The 14,071-nt window shown below is 37.6% G+C and overlaps 2 protein-coding genes and 1 long non-coding RNA gene across 3 annotated transcripts in view; 2 read left to right on the top strand and 1 right to left on the bottom strand.

Moving 5' to 3' along the window:
- The first annotated feature begins 3,061 nt into the window (after positions 1–3,061).
- LOC149116670 (uncharacterized) lies at positions 3,062–4,393 on the top strand. The gene is made up of 2 exons (XR_016205437.1): positions 3,062–3,379; positions 4,183–4,393. It is a non-coding gene; the product is annotated as an uncharacterized LOC149116670 (long non-coding RNA).
- Positions 4,394–8,148: 3,755 nt separating this feature from the next.
- LOC110054634 (uncharacterized) lies at positions 8,149–12,951 on the bottom strand. Its single transcript, XM_020760986.2, has 6 exons — positions 12,629–12,951; positions 12,249–12,311; positions 11,799–11,878; positions 10,943–11,073; positions 10,796–10,862; positions 8,149–9,563 (listed from the first exon to the last, which is right to left on the bottom strand). The coding sequence occupies exons 1-6, from the start codon at positions 12,700–12,702 to the stop codon at positions 9,433–9,435; spliced, it is 546 nt and encodes a 181-aa protein (XP_020616645.1). The 5' UTR covers positions 12,703–12,951; the 3' UTR covers positions 8,149–9,432.
- Positions 12,952–12,986: 35 nt separating this feature from the next.
- LOC110054633 (protein/nucleic acid deglycase DJ-1-like) overlaps positions 12,987–14,071 on the top strand; it is a 10,013-nt gene continuing 8,928 nt past the window's right edge. The window contains exon 1 of the mRNA XM_020760984.2: positions 12,987–13,284. Coding sequence (XP_020616643.1) covers positions 13,123–13,284 — 162 coding nt within the window. The 5' untranslated portion in view covers positions 12,987–13,122. The remainder of the gene's footprint in view (positions 13,285–14,071) is intronic.

Below are 14,071 nucleotides of genomic sequence, written 5' to 3'. Positions count from 1 at the left end.
CTCAGGCACAAAGTGCTTTCCCTAGAATGTTTGTTTGTTGTGTTTTTTTAACATACCAAGACTGCTCTGCGATCAATTCATTTGTTTTCGCCCCTGCTGAAGGGAGACCAATTTCACGCCTACCTAACAGCTCAGGCACAAAATGTTGTCTCTGGAATTCTTGTTTTTTTAACATACCAAACCTACCAAAACTCGAACGCACTCTTTAATCTACTATTACTACTAGTTATAATTTATGAAACGTAATTTGATTAATTCCTGCTTAGAGAAAATTTATTCAATTCTCAAAGCTGGCCGCTCAGAGTGAAATGGTTTCCATAAGAGAGTGTGTTAAAGGTATGTGGTTGATATTCCAAGGCGTCTCGAAGGAGTAAGGATGTAGATTTGCCCAAACATGTGGTACAAAGTGTTAAGTTAGTAACTGGTCACATGATTAACAATGGACCCCCAAAAAATTTGTATCGGTAATCATAATGAAAGCGTTGAGGGTGCAACTTTTTTAGGCGAAATGAACAATGTTACTGTGTTTTCATTTTACCAGCATATTTTGCCTGTGTCTCAAGGATCCCTTGCCTTCCTCCTTCTTTTTTTTTTTTTTTTGGAATATTTGGTAGGCACGTTGTACTGTTTTGTAAGTTTAAGCTACTTTTCCGATGTAAAAAGAACATCTTTGACTACGAATTAGCGAAATGATTGTCTTGCACTTTTACTTTTTCAGATAATACGAAGAAATACCGTTTATCTCAACTAGCATCCTAACGCGAGCCGCAAATCCTAAACCAGAAACTGCAAGGGACCGCATACGATAAACGCTGCCAACGTAGGATCTACAAGAGATCTGATCAGCCTAAAAAATGTATGAAGACAAGCAATAGACTGCAAGGCTGATACTACGTGAAAAACGTTTCGAGACACCAACATGACAAGAACCGATAAAGTAGGATCGCAACAGTGGACAGCTGTTTCGCCGTTCTTGGGGCTCGTCGGCACTGTGTAGCGAAGATATATAACGCCAGCCCAAAAGTCAACGCACATAAATTGTAAAATGACCCGTGCACTATATCAAGTTCCGTACTTTGAACTCACTTGCGTCCCGAAACACGCGTTGCCACATCACGTGTTTCGGGGCGCAAGGAGACAAAGTGTCAAGATTGGTGTCTCGAAAAGCAAAAGAATAAATGTGGCTGGACAAGGCCAGCCTTGTAGATCTCTTGTAGATCCTACGTTGGCAGCGTTTATCGTATGCGGTCCCTTGCAGTTTCTGGTTTTTCATTTATTTTCAGACCGTAGGTCTTTTCAGATCCTATACGCTGCCTTTTTTAAGCATGGTACTGGCCATGCGGTTGAATGTTTAAATGTTTAGGCTGCCGCACATTTGTTCTCAAATGTAAAAATTGGGGTATATTGTATGAATAATTTTCCTTAAAAGGTCATAATGAATTTCCAGCAAGGAAATCCCTAGCTAAAGAACAAATTTTTATTTACATCGGATGAAATATCGACCGTTATAATAATAGCTCAGTAGGGGGGTAGTCTGACAATCAAGTTTTGGTCACAGATGAGTAGAAAGTTTTCCCTTTCTTTCTTTCTTTTTTTTTATATGGCTTTTGGTATTTATTCTGTAAGAGAAACCTTCCCACTGTGGACCTCAAAACGCTAGAAATGCCTTTTAGACACATTATTTCATTCGTCCTTTGTCGGAGACAGATAACCAATTGTCAATCATGAGACAGTCAAATCACTCAATAATGACCTCACACATTTCGAAATGTCCGCCATCTTGGATTTCACACAAGCAATGAAATGAATTTGGGTTAAAATTGTCACAAAATCCACATTCGAATTAAAACAAATACTAATTTCGGCTTAAAAACCACCAAATGTAAATTTCACGTTAAACACATCTTGAAAATACGTTACCACAGAAACGTCAAGTCACGTGACCAAATAATTAACAAATCAAAATGTTTCATTCAAGGCCACAGAACTGACCCAAGTACTATACTCCACGAGAATAATTAATTCAGTGTGGCTCAAGTATCTTGTCATTCGCTTCCTTCATATATGAACATAGCAAAATGAACATAACATGAACATAACAATAGCAAAGCAAGTACGTAATTCATTTATTCATGTCTTTGTTTATTTTATCACCGTCATCTTTTCCGCTGGAAGGAAAAAAGATACAATGATTTGCCAAACATAAAGCGTGTGGTCATTTGAAGCTTTTACAAGCTTGCCAAAATTTCCCAATGCATTTCCAAGTGTTTGATCATTTAATTTTAATATCAGTTTTATGCCATCGTGGGTTGAGCGTGGGGTGAGAACTCTGAAACCCGAAGGCAGTTCAGTTAGATACGAATTTCATGTATTTAATTAATTATCTATTTCCAAATCTTTCATTTCGTCCTTTCGCTTTTATTTTAAGCCCCCTTTCCATAACAAGGTGTTTTTCCTGTGTTGCTGCATAAGATCATAACAATGCATAATCTACAGTTAAACTGGAGCGTCTTCAATGATATGGCGTTGGCGAGGTAGGATTAATTGGGTTGCTGAAATATTGCAAAAATATTGTGAAAGATGTATAGTTTGTATTCCCCGACCCAAATGTCCCATCATTTCAGCGTGTATGTGATCAGACACGTTCCACTTAGAATTTTCTTTACACCGAGATTCTACCGCCTTTCTGCCACCGTGCTTTTCAAGAATTAACAAGGCAGAGCGTAAAAATAGCAAGTGGTAAAAATATTAACATACGCTATAAATTTTACGAGCACCGTAGGCCTCATATCCGACAATTAAACTGACGATAAGTCTTAAAACATCAGACGTGACAGTATCCGGCCTGCCTCTTAACAAAGAGTGGTAAAACCTTTTAATGAATTTAAGGAAACTCACTTTTAACCATATGGTCGATAATTGAGGTTCATTTTAACGCCCCAAATTAAAAATTAGGCATTTTGAAACATTTTAGTCCTTTGACAACTTAATAGGGACGCTTTCGTTTCTCAATAAATGCTTCAAAATCAAAATGCACTTAGCAGATGTTTTTATAATAGCTTGTTGTCACACTGGTTATTTAACCGTGAAGAACATAACCTACTTAAACCCTGAAGACGTGCAACTAATTCTCAGAATAGACGCAGCTCTGACAATGGTCGCCAACAGACTGGTTATCGTTTGTTTCTTGGTTTTTTTCACTCTGTCAGCCTCGTTGCAAAAACAAGATGATGGCCCTAATCAGGAACTTGAGAATATCATGCCATTGGTAATTAGAAGATCACGTAGCAGAACGCTTTATAAACGAACTTATAAACCAGACTGCTCAGGCTTTCGCTGGGCTAGGTTTAGAAAATGCCCTTCGGATTGAACGTATCAGGTAACTTATAACTGAGTTACGTAATATTTTTTTATACTGAGCGAGTACTGTAAGCTATATTGCGCAGGTTTTACCCATCATTGAACGCTTTGCTTTATGTAGACCTCTATAATTTATCGCTAATCCAATGTACACTAACGGCTACAAACTTGTTAACGCTTTGATCTCCAGCTCTGATCAATCTTTTACTCTTTACCTTTCTTTCTTTTTTATAATAAACGACCAAATCTTAGGGTGCCGTTTCAAAAATACAAACTGATTCTAATACTGAGGGTTTGTTCTAATCTCGTGTTCATGTTGATTGCAATATGTTTTTTAGTCAAAACTTCCAGTTTCAAGTCAGTTAAACTTTTTGATACAAAAAGAGATAGGAAAAGAATAGTGAAATGGAAGAGAAGGTATTTGGACTTACTTGTAAGGCTTACATATTCTAAAGTTTTCAAGACCGAATGGAATGTATAATAAAGCTTAACGTGTGTTTTGTTTTCTTCACTGACATTAAATTAATGGTGCTACTTTACCTCTGCAACAGCTACTATTCAATTGGATTAACAAATGGCATTTCCGAAATTAGCGAAATATCGGAAATTGAAGCTAACATTTTCGGAAGGGAAACATCCCACTTCCGCGTCGGTGGTCAGATCAAAGACAATTAGCTCTTGCAGATGAAGTAACGTGCATTAAGACAGGTTATGAGACTGCGCAGTATACATATGGCATAATGAATGCAGGTCAGCTACTTACACCTACACTGCCTGCAGCGAGTTTTTAAAAGCTTTTACTTTCTTTTCCATTTTTTCCAGATGTTTCCCACTAACTGAAGCACAAGTTTCATCGCGTTCATCGCATGATGGAAAAGCGTGGAATTATCTTTACTCTTGGAAATCTCTGTGAAAACATTTGAAATATTATAACTACGACATGGAATGAAAAATTTTGATGTAATGAAACCTTGAATGCACCATTCGTGCAGAATAAGAATATTAAAAGAATATTATAAGTGAAACTGAATAATTCAGAGAAGTGAATTGTCCCTTTTAACTCTACTTTTTCCCTTTGGCCTCGAAGCACTTGTTCCAATCAATTAATTAAACACAGCAGCCGCTGTTTGCATTCTCTTGCCCCGGTTATACAGAAGTTCGCTCAATACTTTTCCCACTCCTTATAAAGATGCAACTACATGTATGACTTGTAAGTTTCGTAACGTTTCTCCCAAATAAAGGGAACTCGATCGAGATTGATTTCTCTGGTCACTAGTGACTAGTTATCACTGGCCGCTCAATTTCAATTTTTTTTCCTTTTTTTCTTCCTTTTTTTCTTATTTTTACAAAACTCTCAAGCCGAGAATAGTGATTTCATTAATGAACTATCCGCAAAGCAAAGAGGCGAAAACAAATCTCGGCGTCTACGTCAACACCGGTTTGAGTAAAACGACCGGAGTTTTTCCTGTATATGGCTACGAGTCAACATCCCACCCTTAGAGAACGATGGCCCCAGATGGCTAAAAAAAATATTTTAATACTGCCGTGTCACAAGAGCTATATATGATAGGGTTATGGCTCCCTAATGTCGGCTGTTTCGAGAAAGGTTTATTATTAATCACGGATTCACGAGCCCGTTGTCAGCCGAGTAATGAAAGCGAAAGCTAATCATAATAATAATTTCTGGTTTTCAGTGTCACGCAATTAAAAATAGATCAAAATAAAAATCAAAACCGGTCAGTAGATAAAGTCCAGAAACTGGGAAATGAAACAAGGTAAATATGCAAAGACTCTCGCCAAAATTCTGGTCACAGCAATTTTTCTTACACGAGATATGCGGAGACATATAGAGATTATAGAGATTAGTATGGGCATCAGCATGGCGGCCGGAAACCAACAGAAACATCTGTCACTAAGGTTTGCTACAAAAGCGTGAATTTATCCCTCGAGGAACTCTAAAAGATTAAAATAATATTTTTTCTAAGACATGACCTGTTCAGATGGCCAAGTTCCCCGAAATAAGTCACTTTTTTAACCATCAAGACAGCTCTCTAGGCCGTCATGTAAATGCCGCGTCACGCAAAAGCTTAGAAACTCAAGCGTAGTGTATCACAAAACCAAGAACCCATTCGGAGCGAAAATTTGTATGAATGTTAGTTTTCAGCTGCTCTTATACATCATTTAAGTAAAATCTCAGGAAGATCAATAGTTTTGTAGTTCGAAATTTGGTGACGTCATGTGAAAACCAGCTATTGCCTCAAAGAATCATACCTTCTTTAGGCGTGTTGGCTCGAGTTTCGACGACTGTAGATTGCCGATTAAATTCGAAACGATAAACTGTCCAATTCTCTATAATGTCTGTATGGCGATCAATTTATCTCCCAAGCACAATAGATGGGTAATTCACAATAATATGATTATAAAAGATATCAGAAAAAATATTATTAATTCCCTATTGCGTTTATTGTTTCGTCGATCCACGTCAAGATGTGTTGAGTATCCCGCATCCCGCCACTATATTTGGCTCAGTTTCGCCATCCTGCCCTACTCAGAATGTTTATCCCGATCTAGCTTTGTAAGTAACATCCGTAACGAGTGACTTCCTGTTCTCGATCCCACATCCCGCCGTCAATTCTAAAACTTTCTGCCGGTAAAAAAAAATTAGTACATCCCGCTCCCGCCAAAGTATTTTAATCCCGCATCCCGCCATGAAAATTCCAGTCATCCCGCATCCCGCCAAACTTATGTTGAACCCCCAATAATGCAGGGCTCAAAGTAATTTTCAAACCGCCATGTTGACCGGCCAACTTTTTAGCTCGGTCACGTGCACGTCTCGTTTTTGAACGGTCAAGATATTTAAAAAGTATTAAGTAATGTTGACCTAATTAAACCCACAAATATAATTTGTTTGTTCCAGTCGTTACTAGACCGTTTAAAAATTGGCTAAATACAAAGAAAAGCTTAAAACCTAACCAAAGATAGCCTTGGCGGGGCTCAGCAGCTGCTGAGACCCTCTTGCCACCTGCCAAAGAAAAAGTACTGAATGGATGCACATTTAATGAAACTTCGTATATTTCGATCGGTATAATTCCATGAGCTGTTGTTTTGAAGTTCTACAAAGTATTTATGTCCATCAAAACGTAGATGAAACCAAACATGCATCAGCAGATCCTAATTTTGGGCTTCAGAAATAACTGGGTAAACAAATATAGCCGAAGAAGTTTCTGTCTCCTCGATTCTCACCCGTGCAAACGCACATCAAATCATGGCGTTACTACAAATACGGCTACAGTTACACTACAAGTGTTGGGAAGTTTCTTAATGATGTGACTAAAACTAAGTTCTAAAGTGTGAGCCATAAAAAATCTAAACTCTGTACGAAGAACTAAGGACCATCATTCGGTAGATTTTACCAATGATAGTGGGTAGATTTTGGTCACGTGCTAAGCAACGAGTTGAAAGTGTCATAAATTTCATTCGCGAACAAAATACCTCTGCAGAAACAGATAAGGCCTTCGGCTTTTTTTTGTTGGTACATAATTATTTTAATTGTTTTGTAACAGTACCTTTTATCGGTTGGTTCTAAATTAGATACTGGGATTGAGCTCAATGTCACATTTTCGGTTTGATGGAAACACAGCAGACTGCAAAATGCGTGTTTTGATGTCCAGGAAGTCCATAGTGTCTAATTTGGAAACAACTTGACAATCGAGCGAAAAGTTTTGTTTTGGCGTCTTGTTCGTCGATTTTTGTGCGGTGAAAGTGAAAGAAACGACTAATATCTTGACATCTGTACATCTGTATATCTGTATCTGAAATATACGCCAACAAAAAGTGTGACAGTTAGGCAAGTCTAAAGCGACACGAAAAGCTGAATCTGAACGGATTCCCTTAGCCGTACGGAAAACCTCTGCTGTTCGAAAGGCTGAATAGTTTTGAATTCTGAATTGAAGACCTCTGCCGTCCTGACAGATGAAATTTTTTTTCGAACGGATAGCAGTAGTTGTTCGAACGACTGAACATTTTCTGAACGGATAACCCCAGCCGCATGACAAACAGCAAGCGAACGATTTTTAGCCGTTCGAACAGATACCCGTTGGTGTATGTTTTCGTACAAGAGGTCATAACAAACAAGAGATTAAAAATCTAAGATTTTCAGTTGAGGATTTGATTGTTTATTCAAGAATGAACGACGTGACCGTCTCAACATGACGTGACCGGTCAACATGAACGGCGAGTGAAGTGTTAGGCCGGTCAAGTCACCATTCTGGCCGGTGTATGTTTTCGTACAAGAGGTCATAACAAAAAAGAGATTAAAAATCTAAGATTTTCAGTTGAGGATTTGATTGTTTATTCAAGAATGAACGACGTGACCGTCTCAACATGACGTGACCGGTCTACATGAACGGCGAGTGAAGTGTTAGGCCGGTCAAGTCACCATTCTGGCCGGACATTGTCCGTTCTGACCGGCCGTTATTTTGAGCCCTGTAATGGCACCAGCCACAGAAGAAGTCACCTGAAGAAGTTAACATAATCAAGCACTCCCCTAGTTCTACTTGCAGTATGTGCTTCAACTCTGTCTCCAAGTTTTCTCTCTCTGTCTTTCTCTCAAGCTGAACACTGTCACACTTTTTTCCACCAGTACTAAGGAAGAAACATCCTTGTTAACATCGAAAATGGACTAACGGAGAACTTTGATAGTCCCTGACTTTGATGGTGAAGGTTTGTCGGTGGTGTTGTCAAGCCCCTCAAGCATCGCCAGACAAAGGCAGTGAAAAGGGACCAGAGTTTAATGGCACAAATCATTTATTAAAAAATACATCTATATTTACAGCGTAATCTACGGTGAGTAACCTACAGAGCTTGAGTATTCAATTATTTTCTGCTTCTCTACGTAACTAAAATAAAATTACAACTTAAATTGAAAAAATGACTGAAAAAACATGGCTGAGCGGGGTGTGAGCGTACGCTTGATACATGTACTTATTTACAGGTACCTACAACTACCCTCCTGACCACATGCAGACTAATAACAGAAAACTAAATTCAATGCAGAGAATAGTGTAACTGTTAACATATTAAGTGAGGGAAAACGTTAGCACATGTATGATTTAATTTTAATTTTCACTTACTGACTGCATCATGTTTCCTTTGCAATCAGGAAACATTTTTGAGAACATTTTTGAGGAAATTCAAATTACAGAAATACTGTAACAGAGGGAAGTTTTCGAGGCTAGTACACTGTAGTTACAGCTTTCCCAAAATTGGTTTCTTTGCACCCTGCAGACCAAGCTTTTTTGTGACAAATTCCAAACCTTTGGTTCATTAGTGCGTTACACTAATAATAAATAGCTATATACACGTACAGATTTAACTGATATATGAAAGACTGTTATACAACTAAGGGCTTGCACCTGACACACATGTCACGTGTCACTGACTTAATTCAAATGTATCCTAGCAGCAGTATATCCAAACACGCTGTTCTCTAAAGAAACCAGTTAGTTTATAATTATGAACTTTTCCCTAACTTTGTCTTAGGTAACATTATGATTCTCAGAAAACAACTGTTTCTCCCTGGGATTAGCCATTAGTTGACAATATGATATGCCCTTTAAATAAGAGGTTGTTCTTCAGGAGAACCAGTGAAATTTTGGAACCATCTCTCTGGTGAAGTCATTATTTTCCAATAGGCAAATTTCAATATATCAAAATTTTCACACACAGCTGGGAGCCATGCCAAGCCGAACCATGCAAAGCAAAAACTCAAACTTGGCTCTGAGGCTTAGGGGGAAAACAAAAAAAATCACTTCAAGGATGAGGGATGAATACTTAATTTCGTTTTTTTCATTCCCCTTAACCTCGGAACCATGTTAGAATTTTAATACATTGAAATATTGGCCTATTATACAAACGTTTTGTAAAGTAGTAGTTTACTAGCTCACAGCCATCTCATTAATTCTAAACTGTACAAGCATAACTGTCACTAAGTTGTTTCATGACAAGTTGTCAAGATGATTTCGTTTGCACTGACAATATTAACAGGAGGTTTAAATATGTTACAGATATGTTCTAAATATGCCAAAGACAAGTGCAGCACTTGACAGGTTCATAACAAATTCCACGTCTCTCTCGCCGGTTGAGGACAGAATCGGGCCACAGATAATTTACCAACCAGAAAGGAAGCATGATGAGAAGAAACCCTAAAGAGAAACAAGACAAACACACTTCTGTATGCTTCGTACTAAGCTTTTACCTCCTTAATGTCATAATAATGATTTTAAAACAAAAGATACTACAGCTAACTAAATCTACCAATTCCACTCAGGTCTAATGATTGTAAAATATATGCTACAGTTTTAATCACTCTACGTCCAAATGATTTCAAACTAGTTTGAACTGTATTTTTCTTTAATTTTCCTTGGGCAATGGTAATACATGTACATCTGGAAAAAAAATACACTAGTTTGATATCATTTAGACCTAAAATTGATTCTAAACTAACTACAAGTTATACATAATTTTACGTATAATTTGGCTTGCAAGTCAGCTGATATTGAGGACCTTACACCGAAAGAGCTATTTCGTACTGACTAATTCCAGTGACTTAGCCACTTGAGCCATTTTGTTCTTGAACCGTTTGAAGCCCAGATTAAGTGCACTGTACCTTGTTTTACTAGTTTTAAATGTAATTGTGAAGAACAGCTCCAGAAAAAACCCTTCCGCCTTCTGTCGGCTGATAGTCTGTCATTTGATTGTTGGCCAACAGTTGGCCAACAGTCCACCAACAGTTGACTGACAGAGGGCCAACAGCTGGCCAACAGACTACTGTTACTACTTAGTGTTACTGCACCTTTCAATAACACATGGACCCTAAAATTCAAAGCTCAAGCAACAAATGTGCTTTTTGCTACCGTCAATAAAATCTTCAGCTCCTCCTCCCAGCTTCTGACTACTGCCGAGCAAAGTTTTGTTGTCTGAACTGTGCACAACGATTTGATTACCGCACGATCGACAGTAGTCGGAAGCTGAGAGGAGCTGCCGAACATTTGATTGACGGTAGAGAAAAACTCACTTGTCGGTTGAGCTTTGAATTTTAGAGCCCGCATGTTATTGAAAGGCGCAGTAAGGTAAGTGTTGAGGCAAGACCCAGGTAAGTGTTACATATTACCGAAAACTTACTAACAGATTACTGACTGTTGGCAGTCTGTCAGTTGACTGTCGGCTGACTGTTGCCTAACAGATGGCAAACAGGTTTTGGCCAAAACACAGACCAAAGTTGGCCGACAGATGGCCGTCAGTCCGCCAACAGTTGGGGATCTGTCGGTAAGATGTTGGTAAGTTGTCGGTAATACATAAGACTTACCTCGATATTATTTCTATCTATCTAATGAATTATTCATTCTAATTTGGAGAAATTAATATGAAAACCTACCAGTTGAAAGAACAGAAAATATTCCAAACGAAAGAGACAAGAAGTACAACTCAGGTGTAAAATCATCCTGAAACATCAAAATCAAACAGATATAAGTATATCAATAATAATACATTCACTAAAACCAAGCTACATGTAAATACTCACACACACTGTAGATGCCAAAGTTGATGCAAATAGTACCATGCCGAGAATAAGAGAGCCAAACCCAAAGAAATGAAAGGCAATCTTTAGCTGCCAAGGAACTGGTTCCATTATTGCAAATAGAAATGTAAATGCTGAAAATGAAAAGACCAATCACTACATATAAGTACAAGATACACATAAAGAAAAAACAAAGATGCCCTGGTTGCCTGGTTGCAAATTACCAGAATTACATTTATCAAAACATCAATTCTCTTCACCAATTAACATACATTCATATTTAGCTCTAAGAATTTGAAGAAGTGCTGTTTGTGAGTGTAGGCAACAGTTTAAATTACCATACTGCATAACCTACAGGTACAATCAAGACCAATATGGGCTGAATAAAAAAATGCAAGGGTTTTATCTTCTTACAAAAACAGAAGGATATCAGAGGTTTGGATCCCTAAGACAAATGACTGTGCTTCCTAAATTAGTGGGTAATTAGTTGCTAAAGAGAATTATGGATAATTAGGCTAAAACACTGCCAATAATTTATTATTGTAGACTGACGACATTGCTAGACACAACACATACTTTTCAAATCCAAAACCCTTGTTACATTGTATCTGTCAAACATCCACTGTTATATTGTGGACAGTAATCTTTTAATAAATAATCTACATGTACATCCCCTAGAATGACTACTCCACACTCTGATAAGAACATCAACCTTGGCTTCCACTGTACCTGTCCTCTTATTAACCAAGAAATAACACAAATGCTATACAAAATACATGAAATATCAATTTCAGGACCCCTCAGTTCAACTTTACATCTCTCAGATGTACACAAGTCTGTATCTTGATGTCTTACATACCTCCCATGACAAATGTGAAGACAATCCCAGCTACACTGATGTTCAACAGTGGCTTATCACAGTAATGCGAGCTTCGATCACTGCCGTAACAACAAAATACAGATCTCACTTGGTAAACAAGGCTATGATGCTATGGCAGGACTAATCAATTAAATGGCAGGACTGCAGTTGGTCTCATCAAGAACTGAACAATAACTTTTCCAGTTATTTCTTTGGAACTCTAAGTAGTAGCAGTTATAGGAGAGCAATCTTACAAGTCTTAACTAATTATTGTGACGGAAATCGACAAATTAAACAAAGCAGACAATTTTATTGCTTATTTTAGAAAAGTGCCAAAAACCCTCTAACAGCTACATGTACTTTGAATAAACTGAGTCTCACTGTACTAGTTTAATTTTTCAGACAAATTATATTGATAACAAAATATAGATAAATGAGGTCTCTACTTACAGTCTGATAACATAAATCTGCGGTATGATAAATGCAAGGGCAAAGAGTATTACAGTAATTCTCCTGTTGATAAATAATAAAAAAAATATCGAATAAATAAACTTAAATAACCAACTAACTAAATGCATAAAAAAACAAACTTCAAAAAATACATTGATGTATACATGAATGATGATCTACTGATTGCAGAGGAAGTACTGTAATCATAATATGAATTTTTTCATAAGTCACTTCAGCATCATTTCAAACGCTCGTAGATTTTTATAAACTTGCATGATGTTGCTCCAGGATGATCAGGGATCATGATGATCAATGATGTTTGCCAGTGGATCGCAGTCTATATAAAACAACATGACCCAATGAAGTGGCAAGAGACTTACACTGCTCCTCGAGAGTCTTTAGGAAACCACCTTGTAAAATGGTAGGCACAGTGAGCCACAAAGTAATACCACATTTCAAATCAACGTTCTTGTACGTAGTCTATGACACACAAAGTACGTAAACAATGGTTTGTTTGGTGAAAACGCACGTAGAAATCCTACATTGCTGATAACAAGCTCAATTATACACTTTTATCCACTTCATGCAACTATAAGCTTGGTTAGAATAAAGAATCTCTAAAAATAATTTGGTTGCTCAGGAAATATTTACGTCTTCGTAGAAACAAAACGATCCCGGAATTTAGCCACCGTGTTGTGCCCCACAATGCATCACGCTGCTTTTCCAACATTTCGCGTGATTGGTGAATCATTCATTCATGAATAAACCCCTTTCAATCGAGCAGAAAAAGCTTCGGAAAATACGTTTCAGCTTTACCTAACAGCGTTTTCCTCATTCCAGTTGTGGAAAACAGCTGTATTTTTGAAAACTTTTAATGCTTTTAAGTGGAAAAGGCTGGCTAATAAGAGGTCTGGGTACTAGATATTTCTGCTCGTCCAAGATGGCGGACTTGAAGGGTAGCGCGCTGGTTATCTTGGCTGAAGGTGCAGAAGAAATGGAAGCTGTTATTACTACAGACGTTTTACGGCGTGGAAAAGTAAGTTGATACAGTAAGATTTAGTTTTTAAAGCACTTCACAGGACGATATGGCCTTTTTATAGAAGGCTTAAAAGTGGCATAATTGCATAATGTACAATTCCGGGAGTAATCACGCGAGTAATTTCAAAATTGGACGAGCGCGAAACGCAAGGCCGATTTGAAATTATGAGCACGATAACTCGCTGAAATGTATGACACAAAGTCCAATTACTAATTAATCGTATCTATAACAAATTTCGGACTTCTTTCGAGCGAAAACGTCTACAGCTCTTTTCATAAGTTTTGAAAACTGTAGGAAACATTGTGAAGGAAGCCATTAAAGTGCATGTAATTTACTCGTGAATCGTGTGGGTATCCAACTACAGGTATCCAAGTACAAAAAGTTCAAATTGGATACCTGTAATTGGACACCCACATGATCATGCCGGATAACATGATAAATAGGTGCATGGAGAACCAATCATGATGGAGAATTTTGTTATAGATACAATTATGAGCTTAATTAGTAATACTAATAAGGGTGAATATCAAGCAAGATACGCTTTAAAAGCTATACGAAATTAAAAAAGTTTTCAGCTTACATTTAAACATTGCTAATCTTCAGCAATATTCGGAAGTTGTGGGATTCTTTTTCAGAAAACATGGTGATATGGATGCAAAAATCGCATGCATTTGACTTAGGAACAGTTGGCAGTCAGACTATTACTCAGAAACTGTATAGAGACAACTTGCTGTTATAAGAGCCTGTATGTTGGTCATGTAATGTGCCTAAAATAGTTTTACCC

Source organism: Orbicella faveolata, unplaced genomic scaffold, assembly GCF_042242905.1.
Source record: "Orbicella faveolata isolate gen_17 unplaced genomic scaffold, um_ofav_v1 contig_12, whole genome shotgun sequence".
NCBI classification, from domain to species: Eukaryota; Metazoa; Cnidaria; class Anthozoa; order Scleractinia; family Merulinidae; genus Orbicella; species Orbicella faveolata.
This window is presented reverse-complemented; position numbering and strand designations above follow the sequence as displayed.